The 20,288-nt window shown below is 51.8% G+C and overlaps 1 protein-coding gene across 1 annotated transcript; it reads left to right on the top strand.

Moving 5' to 3' along the window:
- The first annotated feature begins 284 nt into the window (after positions 1-284).
- LOC118880987 lies at positions 285-18,226 on the top strand. Its single transcript, XM_036825234.1, is given in 16 exon segments — positions 285-339; positions 342-392; positions 1,431-1,647; positions 3,895-3,999; positions 5,041-5,172; positions 5,995-6,079; positions 6,193-6,256; positions 6,700-6,799; positions 7,598-7,763; positions 9,943-9,996; positions 11,011-11,163; positions 12,224-12,291; positions 13,757-13,760; positions 14,599-14,659; positions 15,881-15,960; positions 18,194-18,226. Coding segments are annotated over 16 exon segments (1,428 nt in total).
- Positions 18,227-20,288: the final 2,062 nt, after the last annotated feature.

Genomic DNA, 20,288 nt, shown 5'->3' with positions numbered 1-20,288 from the left:
CAAGTAACTTGCTCAGGGTCACACGGTCTGGAAGTGGCAAAGCCCAGATCTGAAGAGAGCCCACTTGAGAGGGAAGGACATTTCAGGCAGAAGGAACCGAAAGCACTAATGTGAGATGGGTGGGGGTAAGGCTGTGTTCAAGGACTAGCAGATCTAGAGCGAGGGAAGGAAAGCTGGAGAGATGGCTCTAGGAGAGGCAGAGCTGGGAGAAGCTAGGCAGGGGCTCCCCAGTGAGGTGGCCAGTGGGGCTCCCAGCTCTGTGTCCCCAGGTCCTGGCCAGGAGGATGCTGCTGTTCTGGGGGTCACTGCTATGCTGGGGGCTGCTGCCCCAGGCCCCGGGGGAGCCCAGCACTTAGTCTTCTTGCGCTTCAGCAAGGATCAGCTGGAAACAGGTAGATTTTTAAGGGGTGGGTGGCAGGAGGCAGGAACTCAGGGAAGAGCAGGGGTGGAAGGTGACACCACCTCCCTGCTCAAGGCTTTTCCTCTTCTGGCCTCCCCCTCACCAGCAGCAGAATTTGCCTTCCTTTGCCCAGAGCTGACCCCATCCTTCCCCTGCTCTAACACTTGCTGTGGCTCCCTAGTGCCTTCAGGAGAAGCTCCAAGCTCTTCATCCTGGTTTTCAAGGCCCTGCCTCTCCAGCCTCTTCTACCACCACCTGCCCTGACCACCTCTATAGACTTCCCAGCCTCCTTCCTTTGCTTGTGCTGTTCTTTCCCCCGTTCTCAACACAATGGATTCTGATTCACCATTTAAGGCAAAGATCTAATAGTCCCAGTTTCCCCAGCAGAAGGAGTCTCCTTCCACTGGGTTCCCACAGCCCTGTGGTGAAGCCTCATCTGTGGCTTTATCCAAGCGTACTGTACTTGTCCTGTCTGTCTGTCTTTCTGTCTCTCCCTAACTCTTGGCTGTGAGCTCTTTGTTATCCATTCATCTTCTTCCCCATTCAACACAGTCTAACCTCACTGATCTTTCTGTTTCATACACTCACCAGGCTCATTACCACCTCAGGGCTTTTGCATGTGCTGTTCCCTCTGTCTACGTTGCTCTCTCCCCAGATCTTGCAATAGTGGATTTCTCCACTTCATTCAGGTCTCAGCTCAAATGCCTCCCCTTCAGAGAGGCTCTCCCTGACTACCCTATCTAAAGTAGACCTTCCCCCCAGTCATGCTCCAATTCGACTCCATTTTATTTTCAAAAATTGTCTTGCTTGCTTATCTGGGAACTCAGTTGTTTTCTGTGCCCGCCCCCACCCCCCCCCCCACTCCTAGAATGAACCCCATGGGCCCTGGGCCCAGAAGAGAGTAAGTGCTTCATAAGTACCTGTTGCTAAATGACGGTCTAAATCGCTGACTCGGAGCAGGTGCTGGTGGGCCTTTGTTGAATGACTGAATGAAAGGTGAGCCCCGCCCTGAGGAGAGCCTTGTCCTGAGACATTTCAGGCCTGCTCTCGAAACACCATGTCCTGGACCGTGTGGCCAGGATCCCTGTGATGGGGGCCACAAGTAAAGGAGTCGCCATCCTGGACCACCGGCCCTTCGTAAGAGAAGGCCTCTCCAAAGGGAGCAGTGGGCTTGATCTGTCGCTGGTCGGGGACCTGCTCTCGGGGCAGAGCTTCCCGCTGCTGGGGGAGCTGCTCCAGCTGGGTGGGTGAGTGGCCTTCTGGCTTTTCTTCCCCCTCAGGGACAGTGTTCTCACCTGCTGGGTGGGTAGGAGGCCCCAGCATCATTGGAGCTATTCTCCAGCCTGGAAAGCCCTCAGCAAGTACATTTTTATGGTCCCTAAACCTCCTGAAGCCACTTGAAATCCTCCAAGGAACAAAGCAGAGCCTCAATCAGGGATCTTAGCCTGGCAGCCCTCCAACCCTCCACATTCAGCTTATACCTGGGTATTGTAAACTCCCATAGTATTTTTTTAATATTTTAGTGACTTGCCAGTATATAAAAATCTGGAGTGTTTTAATAAAAATCCAGATTTTCTGACTGTATTAGTTTGCTAGGACTGCCATAACAAAGTACCACAAACTGAGTGGCTTAAACAACAGAAATTCAGGAGACTAGAAGTCTGAGATCAAGGCGTTTTCCATGTCTCTCCTCTAGCTTCTGGAAGGTTGCTGGCAGTCTTTGGTTTTCTTTGGCTTGTAGAATCATCACCTGATCTCTGCCTTCCTCTTCACTTGGCAATCTCCCTTGTTGTGTGTCTGTGTCTGTGTCCAAATTTCCCCTTTTTATAAGGACACCAGTCACATTAGGCTAGGGGCCCACTCTACTCCAGTACGATCTCATCTTAACTACATCTGCAACAACCCTATTTCCAAATCAGTTCACATTATAAGGTGGGGATTAGGAACTCAATATATGAATTGGGGGACTTGCCTGGTGGTCCAGTGGGTAACACTCCACGCTCCCAACGCAGGGGGCCCGGGTTCGATCCCTGGTCGGGGAACCAGATCCCGCATGCATGCTGCAACTAAGAGTTCGCATGCAGCAACTAAGAGTCTGCATGCTGCAACTAAAAAGCCTGCATGCCGCAACTAAAGATCCCGTGTGCCACAACTAAGACCCAGTGCGGCCAAAATAAATAAATAAGTAAATATTTTTTTAAAAAAACATATATATATATATATATATATATATATATATATATATATAAATTGGGGGGTGGAAGGCAGACACAATTCAACCCCTAATAGCAACTCTCTCTATAACAAAGACCTGGCCACCCCTGGCCTGACCTCCCACGTGGCAATCATTGGTGTAGGATCTGTAGTCCCTAAGTCGGTCCCCAGACACCTCCTCCACTCCCTTACGTTACCTGCTTGGCTCTGAAGGCAAATGAGTTGCAGAATTCTGGCAAAATAAGTACCAACATAAATGAATGATATTTATGTAGGTTGGGGCAGGGGTTCCTGCAAGGTCAACCTATGTAGCCACAGGTAGGCCTCCGAATCCATCCCCCAGAATGAGCAGGGAGAGCCAGATGGGTCCTAAGATGATAGAGTCCAGAAGAAGTTTTCTGAAGGGGGTGAAAAGAAATGAAAAGCTAGGGCACTGGGGTGGGTAGGGGTGCTTCCCAGAGAGGCCTGGGAGGAGGGTGCTGGGCCCACACCTGCCCCAGCCCATCCTAAGGCCTAGGACTGGCCACCACTCACCCCTGCCTGTGTATTTGCACCACCTCTACTCACCCATCCTGGCACAGGGCATCAGCTTGGGAGGGCCGCAGGAAAAACCCCACATGGTCCAAGTCATTCTTCAAAAACCTCTGGAAGGTGCCATGGTGGAGGCAGGCATACAGCCTTTGGGGAGCCCAACCCATCCAGGTCTTCCTCCAGCACTGGAACTTGTTGCTGCCCACTCCAATGGGCACCAGGTAAGTCACCAGTTTGTATCTAATGTTCAAAAAGTACATAAAACTCTGGGTTCCTCTTAGCTCAGGGAGATGCGAGGACCTGAGGCCATCATGAGAGCAAAAGTTTCATGTCCTCCTTCTTGGATGCTCAGCAGGGCAGGTGGTCCCTGAGTGGAAGGCGGTGGGATCACCAGCCGTCTTGCTCTCTCTGACTCCTGCCTGCTCGCGTCTTTTTTGCAGAATCCTTATATTTGAATTCAGACCTGTTAAATGTGCACGGACAGGTCCTCCACTGTATTCTCATTTTGTAGAGGGTGACACTGACGCCTGGAGAAGGAAAGGGACTTACCCAGGTCTTCAAGGCTTAGAGGCTGCAACTAGGGCCCAGTGTTCTGCAGCTGGGCTGAGAGTCAGGGAAGGGGTGTCCCAAAGCTGCCCCCACCCCTCCTGGGGTCTGCCCCTATTCTAGCCAATACAGACACACACACTCCACAGAGTCACAGGGGCCTTACCAGGCCATGCAAACAACACCCCCCAACCCACTCACAGGGTGGTCACAGAAGATGCCAAAGGCCCCGAGGTCACCCTACAAATCCTGAGTGACAGCCTGCTGCAGGTCACATTGCGAAGCAAACTGTACCTCTCGCTCTAGAGGTGAGTGTGTGCCCTGGGGGCTTCCTCCCCACCTCCCTCGGTTCCAGGCAGCCACGCAAGGCTAGCAAAAGTCTGCTGCCTATGTCACCAAAAGGGTTACAATAATCCTTTCCACTTGGGCATGTTTCAAAGTCACTTTTTTGTGATGGGGAAACTGAAGCACCGAGTAGGAGAGGGACCTGCCCAGGATCACACAGTGAATCTGCAGCAGAGGCTGAGATAAAACCCTCTGACTTCCATGTCAGGGGACATGTGCCCCATCTGAGTAAAAGGCAGATGCTTTCACGGGATGATCCAAGGAGGGTCTGGTTCAGGCTCACCTTGGGGTCCACCACGCCTGGACTCCAATCCCACTTCCCATCCAGGCAACTTGAGTAAGGGCGTCTGTCCTCTGGGCCTCATCCACAAAGTGTTATGATCAAGTCCCCTACTGCTCCTGGCTGTTGTAAGAGTTCACTGCTAATCTAAGAGCTCAGACCGCCCACGAAACTGTGGATGATGATGCCAACCTGGGGTTGTAAACACAACAGCCAATAAAGGGAGTGATTTGCACATGAAACAGGAATATTCTTACATGCCCCTTAGGAATATGCCCACTCTCTTTTTTTTTTTTTTTTTTTTTTGTGACATATGGCATTCTTTGTCTAGCTTCCCTTTTTAATAGAAAAGTGAGCACAAAGAAATATTTTCTTCACAGGGATGTGGGCACAGAGAAATATTTCTCTGCTATACAATAAATATATCATCACCCTTATACTGATGTGCAGTAAAAATGCAGCTTGACCCTTGGCCTGGTGGGGACTGCAGCAAACAGCAGAGCATGGGGCCCATCTCAAGGGCACATCAGCCGCCCTGTGAGGATGCTGGCCGAGAGTTTCCAGATCTTTTCGGTTTTCCAAAGTTTGAACTCTGTATTTTTAATGAACTCTTCCAGTTTTTCATTTGAGCCCTCCAGACAACTGCAGGCCCCACCAGCCTGTGACTTCTGGACTCAGTCTTGGGCTGCGGCTTGGAGCCTGCCCAGACATGCTGCCCCTACAGGATCCTGCGGCTCAAAGTCACCAAGAACATCCACATCGGGGTACGGCTGGAGCAGACGGTGAACAAGACCAGCGTGGCCTTTGAGGAGTGCCACACGCCACCAGGATACCTGAGCACTGAGGTTCTGGAGCAGTGAGTACCTACCCCCCACCACTCCTGCACCCAGCCCTTCACTGAGACTCTCCCCAGAGAGTCTCAGTCTTAGGCTGCCTCTCCCCAGCCTAAGCTGTCTAGAGTGACCAAGGGTGTCAGGGACAGGGTCATCTCCAAGACCACCAGCTGTACACACCACCCATCAGTATCTCCTGCCTTCACATTGAATGTTATAGCCAAAGTGTGCATCCACGCAGGTCAAATCTTGGCTTGGCTGCTTCCTAACACCAGGAGCCCTGGCCAAGCTATTTGGCTTCCAGGAGCCTCAGTTTTCTCACCAATAAACAGGATCACAGAACTCAGCCAGCACGGGGTGGTTGTGGGGAAGAGATGAGCTAACCCCTGTGAGCTACTTAGCACAGATCCTGCTGCATAAAGTGGCCATTGCTTATGATTCTTAATATACCTAACAAAAAAGCCACCTCCTCCAGGAAGCCTTCCATTAACTTCCACTGCCAGGTGTGATCTCTCCCTCTTTGAAAATCCCAGAGACCTTTATTAGAGAGAGAAATAAAGCAAGAGAGGCAGAAAGGGAGAATCAGGAAGAAATAAAGTGGAGGAGGACAAAGTCTGGAAGAGAGAAAGCAAGAAGGCAAGAAGGGAAAAAAACAGAAAAGGAAAGGGGAGAAAGAGGAGAGAGGAGAGGAGAGGGACACCAGGCGGGGAAGGAAGCAGCCACCCTGAGCTTCCCTGTTCACAGGCCCACTGGGGCTTTCCTCAGCCCTGCCCTGGACTCCCCTCTCTGGCCTCAGTCTCCCCTTCCATGGTGTCTCAGACCCCAGCTGCTCTCCCCGCCCCTAGGATGGACCCCCTCCTGGTGAACAAAGCTCTGGGGTTGGTGACAGATGTCCTGGATGAGGCATTGCCCTTCCTCCTACAGAAGATAGTAAGTTGCTCATTCCCCCCGCCCCGCCCCCTGAGAGAGGGGTGTGACCCCAAGGGACAGCCCCTTGATCTCGCCCTGACCTCAAAAATGACCCCCTCATGCCTTCCCTCCAGGGGTGTCCCCTGGCCACAACCCTGCTCAACTCGCTGCTGGAAGACCTATTACACATCACTCTGTGTTCGTAGCTCCCAGCCAAGGAAGGGGCTTATCTGCTGTCCCCCTACTGTGTGCCAGGAACTCTTCTAGGCTCTGGAAATATGATGGGAAATAAAACAGACAAAGCTTTCCCACAGGGAGCCTACTTCCTAGTGGAGGGGGAAAAGGGCATTATGCCTTATGACCTTGGTAAATCATTTCCCCCCCGAGCCTCAGTTTCCCAGTCTGTAAAATGGGATTAATCACAGGCTCACAGAATGGACTGTTGTGATAATACATAAAACCTGGCACAGAGTTATGGCTCAGTAAATGCTCATTGTTACAAGAAGCTGAAGGCCCAGCCCACAATGAACTTAAAGCTAAGCAGAGAGGGAGAAGGAATTTCTCGCTGCTTCAGTGCCTCCCCATGCCCATCCCTCCATCCCCCAGGGAGGCTGAGCCCCAGTTCCATTTCCTCATTGCAGCCCCAGCCATCTCCGGCCCGGAAGATTTCCAGCACTATGTCACCAGCACAGAATTCACAGAGGAGGCCATCCTGATGAAAGTCCAGGTGTGCCGCCCCTGGCCAGGGCAGACCCTCTGGGGATGTCCACTGGTCTGGGGGAGAATGGGCACAGAGGAAAATGAGGTGGGGCTTCTCTGGACAGGAGGCAGAGGAGAAGGAGGAGGAGAAGGAGCAAGCGAAGGAAGTGGTGGGCAAAAGAGGAGGAGAGAGGGGAAGGGAGAAGAAAGGGCAGACCAGGCAGGCCCCACTCTCCGGAGCTCACACTGAGCCTGGGAAGTCCTGCTCGACCCTGGAAAGGTGGAGAGGCCACGGGGCTGTATGTCCCACAAGTGAAAATTAGGCTCCAACAAAAGGGCAGGTGGGGTGGCTCAGGAGCGGCAGGACCGCGTGTAACGCCCAGCTGGAAGGGACCCCTCAGATGGGGAAACCGAGGCCCAGAGAAGCGATGAGGCTGGCTGCCCCTCTCCTCCATGGGATGGTAGCAGGTGAGTCAGGAGGACAGGAGGATTTGAGTGGATAGGAAGGAGGCACTGTTAACAAAGGCACGGAGAAAAGAATGGGGTTACATGAGGGAGAAGCAAGGAAGCGTAGCACATGGGTTCAAAACCCAGCTCCACCTCTTACCATGTAAGTCACTTCACTCCTCTGGGCCTCAGTTTCCTCATCTATCAAATGGTTTCCATCTCGTGGTGCTTTTGTGAGGTCGAAATGAGATTGTGCCTGTAAATGTTCAGCGCTGTGTCTGGCACATAGTGAACCCTCCATATGTTAGCTGTAACCAGTTTTTGGCTGAGGAGACTGTCCCCTCTGAATTTCTCCTTCCTCCTTCATTTTTCTAAAGCTCATGACCCCTGCAGCCCAGGCCAGAGAGCCCCAAGGCCTGACCACCTGGCCCCCAAGCCCCTCCCAAAATTAGCCCCGGGCAGCCTGGCAGAGCTGGCCCTTTCACTGGAAACCTACAATGACATCCTGTCCTGCCTCTACACCAGCAAGGAGATAAATGTGAACCTCCAGGACCCCACGGTGAGTACTTGAGAAAAGGAAGTACATTACTTTACTGCTCTACTTTTCACATGAAGAAAGCAAGGCCCAGGTGGCATAAATGCCTTCCTGGGTGAGCCTAGGTAAGTCACTTCCCCTCTCTGGACCTCACCTGGAGAACTCTTATTCAGCTTTCAGAACCCAGTATAGAAGTTCCTTCTTCTGGAAAGACTTCCTTGAACACCACTTTGTTGCTCCTCTCTTCATAACATTTATGCTGCAAACATGTATTGAAGGCCTACTGTGTGCCATGCCCTGTGCACACAGGGTCCCTGCCCTTTCACAGATCAAAGTCTACTGGAGGAATAGAAACTGAACAAGAAAACAGATAAATAAAATAATGTATCTTATTTATAATAAGCTGAGCAATGGATCAGCAAGTGTGTGGTGGAGGTGAGAGAACTACCCTGGACACTGTAGTCAGTGAAGACATCTCTGAGGAGGTGGCCTGAATGGTGGCAAGGAGGCACACACACACACACACACACACACACACACACACACACACAGAAGTCAACGGGAAGAGCAAGTTCCCAGGGTCGATGAGGGCATCACATGAGGGAGAAATACAGATAGATCACTGCTCAGAAGCCCCCAGCAGCTCCTCATCATGCTCTGAATAAAGTCCAGTCTCCTCTCTGCAGCCCCAGGGCCTCGTGAGATCTGGCTCCTGCCCACCTCTCTAGCTCTGTCTCCTCACCCACTATGCTCCAGCCACACAGGCTGGGCTGGTGCTCACCTCAGGGCCTTTGCACATGCTCTCTCCCTACCTGGAACACTCTTCTCTCCACTATTAGTCTCTGTGCAAATGTCATCACCTCAGAGAGCTGCTCCCTGACCACCACATGTAAATATCTAAAGTAGGCCTTTTCTCTCTCCCCCACCCAAAACCCTCTCTCTCTTTCTACTCTTTTCCCTTCGAAATACTGATCTCACTGTGTGTATGAGTATGAGTAAAGTTATATATGCGAAGTTGTATATATACACACATATATACATATACACACATATGTATATTTGTGTGTGTTCATTTATTTAACTTTGTGTGTTCACTGTCTCTCCAGTTAGGGGACGGGCACTATGAAGAGTATACTCTCTGAAGGGTACACAGGGTGTGCTCAGTAAACACTGAAATATGAAATCTCAAGATCTATATCTGGAAGAGATCTAATGTTATTGCTCCATTATTAACATGGGGAAACCAAGGCCCAGATAGGGAAAGTGACTTTCCCAAGTCACCCAGCAGGTAGGATCAGGACTGGAACCAGGGCTCCTGCCTCCCCATACTGTTCCCTCCTTTCCACACAGGTGTGGCAGCTCTGAGACTGGAAGTGAACCCTGTGATTCCATGTCTACAGAAATTCTTACACCAGTGGATGAGGGTACATGTGCAAAGGTGTTCTTTGCAGCTTCACTTGTTACAGGGTGAAAAATAAAGTTAACCTAGGTGTCCATCAATAGGGAATTGGTAAAATAAGTCAGGTAATGGCTATATAAGGTGGAATTCTATGCAGCTGTTTAAAAGAAAGGGGTTGTTCTATATGTACTGATGTTGAGAGGAACAAACAAGGTGCAGGACCATCTGGTTAGAATGTTCCCATCTATTCATTCTTCTATGTGTGTAGAAAACAGCCTGTCAGGATATACTCCAAAATGTCAGTAGTGGTTACCCCTGAGAATAGGATTTAGGAGAAAAGGGGAAGAAGTGTTGGGATGAACTTTTCATTTTTACTGTATACATTTTATAGTGTCTTCTATAATGATTTACGATTTTCAAAAATCAATGGATCACAGGTAGATGAATATGAATGTGATAAAGCAAGTATAGGAAAATGTTAATAGAAGAATCTAGGTGATGCATATACAAATGTTCTCTATAAAACTCTTTCAATTTTGCTACATGTGTGGAAATTTTCACAATAAAATGCTGGGGGGAAAAAATCATTGAAACAATAAAAAGTCAACCTTTCCAGATAAATCATGATGAGAAACCTAGTGAATGGCTCCTCCCGTGCTGCGACTGAGTGGTGTGCCAATGGTGCATTCAGTTAGGGACAATTACATCTCATTGAATCCCACTGTCACTCCTCTTACCCATGTACCTGTTCAGAACAGACCTGCAGGATTCTAAAGGCCAACACACATGTTGTCCTTTTTCCAGGCTGCTGACCTCGTTCAGCTATTGTCACTGAGAGCGCTGGAGCCTGGGCCCAAGGTGGGTATGTTGCCAACTTCTCCCCCAGCACCTCGGCCAGGATCTCAGGAAAGATTTCTTGAACAGTGGACAGGATTGGGCCACAGAGGCATGTTACATTTGGCCAGACTTTCCTACTGTGGACTCTGGAAATTACTGTGCCTTCTTCACAAGTACCGTGAGGATTAAAGGAGACGATTCACTTAGCTCATTGCCCCACCCTGGTGACACGGCCATGTGGCTGTCATTATTATTCACTACTGAACAAAACCCCGACCCTGCTGAGGCACACCTCCTGAGGCAGACAGGTGTGCACACATGGCAGAGAGCAGTGAGCGGCGACTGTGTGCCAGACCCCTCCACCTACATCGATGTGATCCTTGGAAAGCCTGCCCTCTCACCCCCTTTTTACACATGTGCAGACCGATGCTGAGCAGGGTGACTTCACTTGCCCAAGCTCACATTGCTCAGTAAGTGGCAGAACCAGGACTTAAACCCAGTCCCAGACTCCAAAATCCATACCCAGTGTGCTCTCTCTAAAGGCTCTGAGAACAGGGCACCTGATAGACAAACAATAATAACAATAACCGCAATAGATAACAATAGCACTACTAGATGTCATGTTCCATTCTAAGCACTTTACATAAATTAACTCATTTAATCCCCACAACAACCTGGTGAAGTATGTATGATTATTATCCCCATTTTACAAGCATGAAAATTGAGGCACAGAGAAATTAAGAAACGTGTCTCAGGCCACATAATTTGTAAGCAGCAGAGCTGGACTCTGGCTCCAAAATCTATGCTCTTACCTGCTATGCAAGCCCAAGAGAAGGAGCATGTAATTTCACCTCAGTGGAGCTCAGGGAGGGTAGGTGACCTTCCCAAGGTCACACAGCAAGTTGCTGCAGAGCTAGAATGAAAACTCAGATACCGTGACTCCTAAGATGGCCTTTTCCCATTCCTCCAAGCTGGGGGCTAAGGAACACCATCTTCTGTCGCAGCCAGCACCTTCTCTGCTTTACCCTCATTTAGACTTCTAATCAGGCCAGAGGGAGCATAGGACTGACCATCAGCGCCCCTCATCCTCCCACTGTCCACCTTGACGGCCACACGGCCTCAGTCATCCAGCCGGGCTCCCTGGTACTGCTGGGGCCCAGCAGCACCTCCTCCTTCTCAGTTTCCGGGGTGAGTAAGCCTCAAAGTTTATTGTTCCCCAGGGGGCCTGTGTCCACATGAGGGCCCCTCCAGTGCCAGCTGACTGAGGCAGGGTGACAGAGGGCAGTGGCAAACCCCACTGGCATGTCATCTGCTAACATTCCATCAGTCCACACCCAAATAGCTGCACCTATTGTGAGAACATCAAAATACTTTAACACCTGCTCTCCTAAGTCCAGCCCCCAGTGCTCCCCAAGGATCTCTTCAGCAACTGAAGTATTTTGCCTCTGATACCCCCTGTTCAGTGCCCTTGACTGTCTCCCCTGGACATGCCTACATCCAAAGCCCTTGTCCACAAAACCGGGAAAAAGCTCAGAGAAACAGAGTTCATGGAGGGCTCAACGCGTCTGTGTTCTCTGCTCCCGAGAGAGAGGCGCCCAAGCTAGAGAGCGCTGGACCTGGGGAGGAATTCTGGGGAAATACAGCTCCATCAAAGTTTCAGCTTCTTTATTCTGAGCCCCCTTGGGATTCCTACTTCCCACTCCACAGACTTTGAAATTGGGAGTGTGCCCGTGGGGCAGAAGGGTCGCCCCACCATAGGTGAGCCTAGGAGCATCTGGTGCGTATAACAGGATGCTGGGATCTTAGTTGGCATGATTCTGTGGCCCATAAATCAGTCAGCTCTGGCTGGTGGCGAAAAGTCCGGTTTCTGGTTTATAAGGTAACCAGGTGAATTTTGGAGGCCCCAAAATGCTGGTCCTCTGGCTTCCAGCAAGTGCTTCTACCACCACAGCATTCACTGCAAAAGGCTTTCTCTCAACGCAGCTGAGCTTTCCCCCTCCCCTCGTATCCAGCCCTGGCCTCCCCTGACCTCCAGGAGCACCCAGCACCCACCAGTACTCTCTCCCATGGCAGCACCCACATATTCATGGTCTGAACACACATGAACCAGCAGCTGGGATCTGGCGAGAGGACCGGGTGAGAGGGGCTGGCCCTGGACAAGTATTCACGGGGGGCGGGAGTGAAGGAAATCCCTCTGGCTGGAATGTAAATTCCTCTCCTATTCTGAGCGAATTTCAACTCCTCATAGAAACTCTTTTCAAAGGCTGTGTTTTCCTCGAAAAATCAGGAATTAAAACTCCAGTTCACTCCAAACAGGTAAATATTTTTGGTTTGGGATGGCCAGAAAAAATAAGAGGGTTGACAGAGAGAGATGGGAGGAGAGAGTGTGGTTACGGGGTGCAAGTCTCCCAGCCTGCTCCAGCTGAATGGAGCAGTTTACAGGAGGGTGGGAAGGAAAGAGAGGGGAGGTGTGCTGTGACTTGAAGCTCACTGAGCATCGCATCCCCCCGCCACCGCCAGCAACTGCCATCTTGGCTTCCTCGTGGTCCTGAAGGCCCCACCGGCAGGCCTGAAAGAAGGCCCTGAGCGGTTGATGTGGGGCTGGAAAGCCTCACTTGCTTTCCATGGGTGATCTCATCTTGCCCTTGGGCGGGGGGAGCGCTCAGAACTTAAATTTGTCCATTTCATTCTTTCACGCGCTTAACAAATACTGAGTGCTTCTATGTGCCTGGCCTTGTCTTCGGTACTTAGGATGTATCAGTGAACAAAACAAATGTCCCTGGCCTCATGGAACCCACGTTCTAGCAGGGTAAGGTGAGATAATAAACAATAAATACAATAAGGTAAATTACATAGCATATAGGCAGATGATAATGCGACGGAGCAAAGCGAGGAGGGGACGGAGCAGGGGTATCAGGAGTGCCGGTGAGGGTAATGTTCAAAAGGAAAGTCAGGGAAGGTTAGAGAAGAGCAATGCAGGAGGGAGCTGTGGGGATGTGGGGAAGGGGACCCAAGGTTCCAAGGCAAGGGTGTGCCTGAGGCCAGGGAACAGGAGGGAGCCCGGAGGGTTGGATCCGAAGGGGTAAGGGGAGGTCAGAGAGCGAGCAGGACCAGGGGCCAGGCTGCGCTGGGCCTACGGGTGGGGGCGGGCTTTTCCTGAGTAAGCTGGAAGCCACTGGAGGGTTCTGAGAAGAGGGGAGCAGACTGGAGGGGGCTGGGGCGGAGGCAGGGAGGCCACTGAGCAGGCCGGTAGAAGGATGCAGAGGGTTGATGAGGCTTGGATGAGGTGGTGGCAGGTGGCAGTGGCGGGGAGTGGCTGCAAGCAGGATGCATTCTCGAAGTAGAGCTGGCAGGATTTCCTGATGGAGTGGATGTGGGGAAGGAGTGAGAGGCGTCCAGGATGACACCAGGATTTCTAAGGGCAACTCCTTGTCTTTCAGGAGAACGTTTAGTTTGTGCCTCCAGCAGGGCTGTGCGTCCTGTCTCTGGTTTTCCTCACCCGTGGGCTTCCCAGCATGGCATCCTAAGCTACTTGTGCCACCTGCACCCACACGTGGCAGCACGGGGTTTCTGCTGTAGTGTGACTGGTCTGGGCCCTCGCTGCACTGGCCCCACTGTTAATGAGGCCATGCGTGGAGCACATGGTCTCTTCCCCCAGGTGTTGTTCTTGCTCCTACACTGGAAGAGCTTTTCACTGCCCTTGCCTGTCTGAGGGAAGCCCCACAAAATAACTCCCTTTCTCCCCACCCTGGGGGTATCCCACCACCCTACACTACCACAGGACTGTGAGCCTCATTGTCTAGCCCTAATGCGGGAAGGCTGCAAGGTGGAAAAACAATAAAACAAAGGGCTAAATGAGAACATGAACAGGAAACACTTCAAAATTATCATCCCTGTTGTATCAGGCCTCCTTGCTCTGGCTTTACTTGCATAGAATCCCAGGTTTAGAGGTCCTAGAGATCATCTTCCCAGGGTCAGGGATCCCCTCTGTGACATCTTCAGAAGGCAGTCATCCAGACCAGGGCTGCCAGATATGGTTGGACAGGTTGCGCACGGCACAAGCCACCCACATCATAGACGATACAAATATGAATATGTTTATGACAGTCTCCCAACAGATGGGAAACGAGTGTCTCGGAGAAAGGGAGTTTTTTCCCAATCTGTCCAAATGGGTTGGGGCAGCCCTGGTCAAGACCTCTTGAACATCCCTGGTGACAGGAGGCTTGCTTTCTCAGTGAGACAATTCTTGCCCCATTACCAAGCAGCTCTCAGCACTGGAGAGCTCCTCCTTGGACTGACCCAAAGTTGGTCCCTGCGAAGCTCTGGCCCCGGGGTTTTCTTTGGCCCAACTGGTTTCCTGGACTGCCCTGCAGAGATATGAAGATAGTTACTGTGACCTGGGGTGAGGCAACCCTTCTTCAGGGCCCCCAACTTTCCCCAGTCCCTTCACTAATCCAGTCATCTGGCTCCAATGCCCTTCAAAAGTGGAGTTCCCAGGACTACTCCTGATCTCCTGTGGGCACCTGTACACTGGAGTCCCCTCACCATTCCCATTCTGACCATTGGTCAGAATCTGCCAAACCAGCTGAAGTGACCTTCCTGTCCCTCTTTCATCTCTTGTAGGAGGAACGTCTGGAAGCCTTTCTCTTAGAGCTTCTGAAGAGGTTCTTCCCCCATCACAACAGTGAGCGCCACCGCGTTTCTCCTCATGCCCACATACAGCGCAGCTGCGAGCCACATCAACCATGCCCGAAGCCCTGCACAGACAGCTAGCTTTTGCCTTGTCCCCTGGGGTTGGTTAAGAATTGCCCACGGGCCAGGCAGAAGGAGGCGGGGTGGGGAAGGGGCCATGTGTGCCCTCCTGGTCTTTGCCCAGGCCACTGGTGGTGACAAGAGCTCAGAAGTGGAGGGATGAAGGGCTTCTCAGGGGAGGTGGGCGAAGCATTACGGAAAGTGAGAAAAGGAAGGGCCCTCAGAGGTGGTGGAGCCCCCAGCTCACAATTCCAATGCCTGCAGGGTCCAGGTAGGTAACATACCCAAAGGAAGCAGCCCAGATAGGGCCTATGGTAAACATGCCCCGCCTTAAGTGGGCGGCCAGCACTCAGTTCAGGTATTTTTTACCTTTGAGAGATGCCAGAAAGCTGAACTTTTAGAGACATCACCCCCAGGTTAGATATCAGCAACAAAATCAAACTTTCCCCAAACACCCCTGTCTTAGTTTGGGCTCCCTCAGAAGCAGACCCTGAGGTAGCAGAGGGCAGGCGGCGTTTTGGGAAGACGGAAGGTGTGGGAAGTGAGTCTTCCAGGAATGCAGAGCCGCGTCAGGCTCCTCTGCCCCAGAGCGCTCAGCGCTTCCCTCTCCTTCCGCCTCCCCTCACGCCGACTGCGTAACCTTCACCCGTCTACCCACGTGATGATTTAGTCAGTGCCTACATCCCCAGCCAGATGGTGAGCTGCCGGAGGGCAGGGACCCCTGGTCTTTGTTTTTTGTTGTGTTCCCACCCTTGTTCAGTGCCTCCCATCCAGGAGATGCTCAGGAAGTACATGTAGGATAAATAGCTCAGACGTTACTCCTTCTGAGAAATCAGCTGGCTCAGCCTCCTCATCTTTCAGAGGGCCCAGAGAAGTTACCCAAGGACTTACCCAAGGTCACACTGCAAGTATCTGCTGCAAGTATCCTTAAAATGCTGCTAAGAAGAGCATCTTCATAAAAATGTGTTCATAGTTATTGAATATATTCAAGAAGAAATTCCCTCCAGATAGATTTTTAATAAACGGGTAGAGTAGCTATTTAGAGACCTGACCTTCTGGAGTGGGGTGGCCTGATGGGGGAGAGGAGGACACACCCAGTCCCACAGACCCCTGCCCACAGGGCACTGAGCTCCCCCGCCCTCCCCTCTTGCAGATCTGCTCAGAGAACAAGGCCTCCTGCTGCCCAACGTCAAGGGCAGCTCCTTCGACCAGGCGCGGATGGAGCGCTCCAAGGTAAATGCTGGGAAAAGGAGCTTCCTGAGGCACATGTGGGAGGTCAGAGCTAGAAGGGCCGTGGGGTCCTACAGATGCCTTGTCCCCATCCTGCAGAGGCAGAAGCTGAGGCTTGGGCAAAAGAGGCACTCCATGTGGAAAGCCCTTTACCTTCCTTATCTCACCGGCTCCTCACAGCCATCCTGGGTGGGATGCCCCATTTACACATGAGGAAACTGGGGCTCTGGGGGGCTCCATGAATCCCTCAGGGAGCCACACCCTAGGCTCACTGAGAGCTTCAGTGCCTCACACAGGTGATCTTCACAATGAGCTCCATGAAGTTGATGCTATTATTTTTCCCATTTTACAAAAGAAAGGCAGAGAAACTTGCCCAGAGCAGCAGAGCCAAGATTCCAACTGGGGTTCATCTGACTTCAAAGCCTGTACCCTTAGCCTGGACCATCCACCACGCTAGAACTCAGGTGTCCTGAACCCCAGAACAGGGCTGTTGCCTCTGGCACCTGCTACCTGTGAACTGCCAGAGGGTGGGAACCAGTGCAGCCATAGGCTGGCTAAATGTCAGGAAGGTTAAGATGCAGCCAGAGACCAGAGGGCAGAGAAAACCAGCAGAGGAACCATGGAGGTGCTTCCAGGGGCGTTTGCCAGCTCTGAACCTGCCCCTGGAGTCACCCTGCCCCCTTGGCCCTCTTCCCTTCCCTCTGTGGGTGAACCTGAGAAGAGGCTGATGGGAAAAGGCAGAGCTTAGAGATGCCCTTCATTTCTTTGTTCCTGCCTTAAAAAGACTCCCACTCTTAAACAGCAGCACAGGAAGGGATGTTTGGGGCAAGGCAGAGAGAAAATCAGACAGAACCTCCTGGCTGTATGACCTCACGGCTAGGCAAGCCACTAGTGGTCTCTCAGCCTGTTGTCTCTGTCTGTATAATAGAGATAAAGACAGTTCTCCCCATGGGCTGGAAGTGAGGACTCTCCTGGCAAACACGAGGAATTGTTAGGGCCACTGATCTTACCCAGCCCTACTCCAACATTTGACAGAATGTGACCCACCATCCCAGGCATAAAGTTTGAGCTTCAGGACTCCCAGCTTATGCCGAATCCTGGACCCAGGACTCCCAGTTCCCAGTTCTGACATTCAGGAAACACTAGAAATCTGCTTTCAAGAACCAGAAGTTACTGTGCAGAAGGAGGCAGAAGGGGACAGCAGGAGTTCCTATCATAAAACCCCAGCTCCTGGCCTGTGCTACTCCCCCACCTCCACCCTCAGACCCTGACCTAGATTCAGCCCAGGGTGGCCCTAGTAGAGAAGGGTCCACTCAGGGTGACCCTAGCAGGTCGGGGCTAGAAGGGCTTCTAGAGGTAATACAGGGGCTGGGGCTGCTCCATAAATGATGCCACAAATCCTGGCAGTGTGGGCCAGAGAGGGTACTCTATAGCTCTGAGTACAAAAAAGAACAAAGTCAGGGAACAGCCCCAGCAGCTGCCATATAACCAGACCTATAGAGGCAGGGGGAGAAAGGGTGGGTGAGCTCACTGGCTCATTCATTGATTCACTTCTAGGCTGCCCCGCACTGTTGTGCTGGTTACATATCGTACAACTCTAGAATGCACCACTCATACTGTAGTGTACCTGAACAACACCACCTAGAGTTGGGCAGTGCACAACCTGTACATCCTTCCATGGCTGCCCTCATCGCTCACTCATTCATTCAGTCAATAAATGTCACCGGCTGTTCTGTGCCTGGCCCTGTGCTGGGTGATGTTGGGATAGAGATGAGTTAGATCCAATGCCTGAACCCTCTAGGAGCTCCCATTCTTATGGGGAAAATAGGTGCAGGAACAGATGGATTCCAGCAACATGGTCGGGTCTGGCAGAGGTTTGAGCATTGTGGGTGGGAGCACATGAAAGGCTCTAGCTGGGTGAGAGGCCCACCTCAGGGTGACCCAAGCAGGACAAACCCCAGTGCTACAGAAATGTGAGAGGCCCCTTGATACACAGGCTTTCAGGAAGAGCCCCAAAGACTGGTCCGTACTTCCCTCACAAATATTCCCAAAACCCTCCTCCCCCTCCACTCTATCCCCGCGTCCAGTCAGTCCCTGACTCTGCCTTCTTGCCACCAGGGGGAGGTGTGCCCTCAGGACACACAGTCCCTCTCAGGAGTGGCAGGAGCAGCTTCGGGGAGAGCTGGCTTTGCACGGCAAGGACGGATGGGGTGCATCTCCCTGCTTCTATCCACAGGATTACTTGCTACTGACTGTTCTGGAGGAATAACCAGTTCTTACTGAGGGCCAGTCCCTCCCCTCAGCCACAAGTGCTCTGGACACTTGAGAGTCCAAGAATGGCTACAGTCACAGTGCAAAATCAGTTTCAATAAAGATGATTCTTGCTTGAGACGGCGTCTGGTTCTGAGTTTGCTAAGGGGTTCTGGGAGGTGGCCAGGCTGTTGGGTTTTTTGTTTGTTTGTTTTTTGTTTTTATTTATTTATTTTCTTTTTGGCTGTGTTGGGTCTTCGTTGCTGCGCGCGGGCTTTCTCTAGTTGCGGCAAGCGGGGGCTACTCTTCGTTGCGGTGCACGGGCTTCTCATTGCAGTGGCTTCTCTTGTTGCAGAGCATGGGCTCTAGGCACATGAGCTTCAGTAGTTGTGGCACGTGGGCTCAGTAGTTGTGGCGCACGGGCTTAGTTGCTCCGCGGCATGTGGGATCTTCCCGGACCAGGGATCGAACCCCCAAACTCTGCACTGAAAGGCGGATTCTTAACCACTGTGCCACCCGGGAAGTCCGGCCAGGCTGTTTTGAAATGTTTAAATGAAGGGGTTTTCTCCCTAATAGTTCCTGTTTTCCCTTGGCCCCTCAGAGAGGTATTCTGAATTCTGTATTCAGTGTCTCAGAAAAGGGAGGTGCCTCAGAAAATGGAGAAAGGGTTTGAGCTTCAAAAGCCCAGGCCCTGAGAGGATGGGGTGTAGAAAGGATGTGAGGAATCTGCACACACAGGAAAGGTTCCTGGCCCCAGAGGGAGGAAGAGAAAGGAAGCAGGAAAGAGAAGTACTAGAGTCCCTAAGAAAGGGGGGACCACGGGACACAGAGATATTTGGGAGGCCCTGAGTACAGAGGGCAGCAGCCAGACCCCCAAGCAGGTGAGTGACTGTGAGACGGCCGCACCTCAGCGTGAGGTGACTGTCATGTGCCCAAAAGCAGTGCCATGGCGGGAGAGAGCCAGAAGCCCTCCTCCCCACCAACATCCCAGTCCCATGTGGCCCAGGCAGAGCCAAGCAGTGAGCAGAGAAAGGTTGGGCACTAGAGGGCTCTGCAGTCTGAAATGTAAACAGCTCCATGGTTGCCAAGGGTGGAGAGATGGCAAAGCAGACAGACGCCCCCTCCCACGCTCAACCACCTGCCAAAGCCCATAGCAGGTTAGGACCGGCCCCAGAAAAAGGCAGATGAGGAGAAACTTCAGACTATTATAGAGGCTCATAACAGTCTCTGTCTTGGGAATGAGCAAGTAGTCAGCAGCCCAGGAACCCCAGCTGGCCTCTGGAAACTGAAAAAGTTGTTGGGGGGAATCCTTACCCCAAGCCCAGAATTTTCCCACCTATGTGTGACTGCATCACCTGGCACAAGGTAGATGCTGAGTACAAAATGATTGAATGGCGACCTCCTCAGGACCTTGGGAAAAGCTGGGCAGGCCTCGGCTTGCTCATCAGCAAGAATGACCTGTCCAAGCATGAGAGAGCCTCTCTCACCAGCGACAGAAGCCCCTCATTCCTCTCCTATGACTTTACCAGATGCATCTCACTTTACAGTCTGCAGACACATCTGTTATCCCATTAGACCCTCACGATAACATTGGGTGCTGCCTGATAGGGTGTCCGATTATTCCCATCTGCCAGGCAGGGTAACACCACTTCTGATGCTAGAAATCAAGACACTGGCTCCAAAGACCACCCTCCTACTCCCTCCACCCCATATGGCCCCTCCCTGCTGCCACCCCACCCTGGGCCTCTAAGCTCAGCTGGGGAGCAAATAGCCCAAAACACCTCTCCCACTCACCTGCTCTGGTGGCCTAAGGCCTTCCCCAGTGGCATCATTCCTGAAGGTCTTCTTTTTTTTTTAATAAATTCATTAATTTTATTTATTTATTTTTGGCTGCGTTGGGTCTTCGTTGCTGTGAGCGGGCTTTCTCTAGTTGCAGCCAGCGGGGGCTACTCTTCATTGCAGTGCATGGGCTTCTCATTGCGGTGGCTTCTCTTGTTGCAGAGCACAGGCTCTAGGTGTGCAGGCTTCAGTAGTTGCAGTACGCAGGCTCAGCAGTTGTGGCTCGCGGGCTCTAGAGCACA

The sequence above is a fragment of the Balaenoptera musculus genome, chromosome 15 (assembly GCF_009873245.2).
Source record: "Balaenoptera musculus isolate JJ_BM4_2016_0621 chromosome 15, mBalMus1.pri.v3, whole genome shotgun sequence".
NCBI classification, from domain to species: Eukaryota; Metazoa; Chordata; class Mammalia; order Artiodactyla; family Balaenopteridae; genus Balaenoptera; species Balaenoptera musculus.
This window is presented reverse-complemented; position numbering and strand designations above follow the sequence as displayed.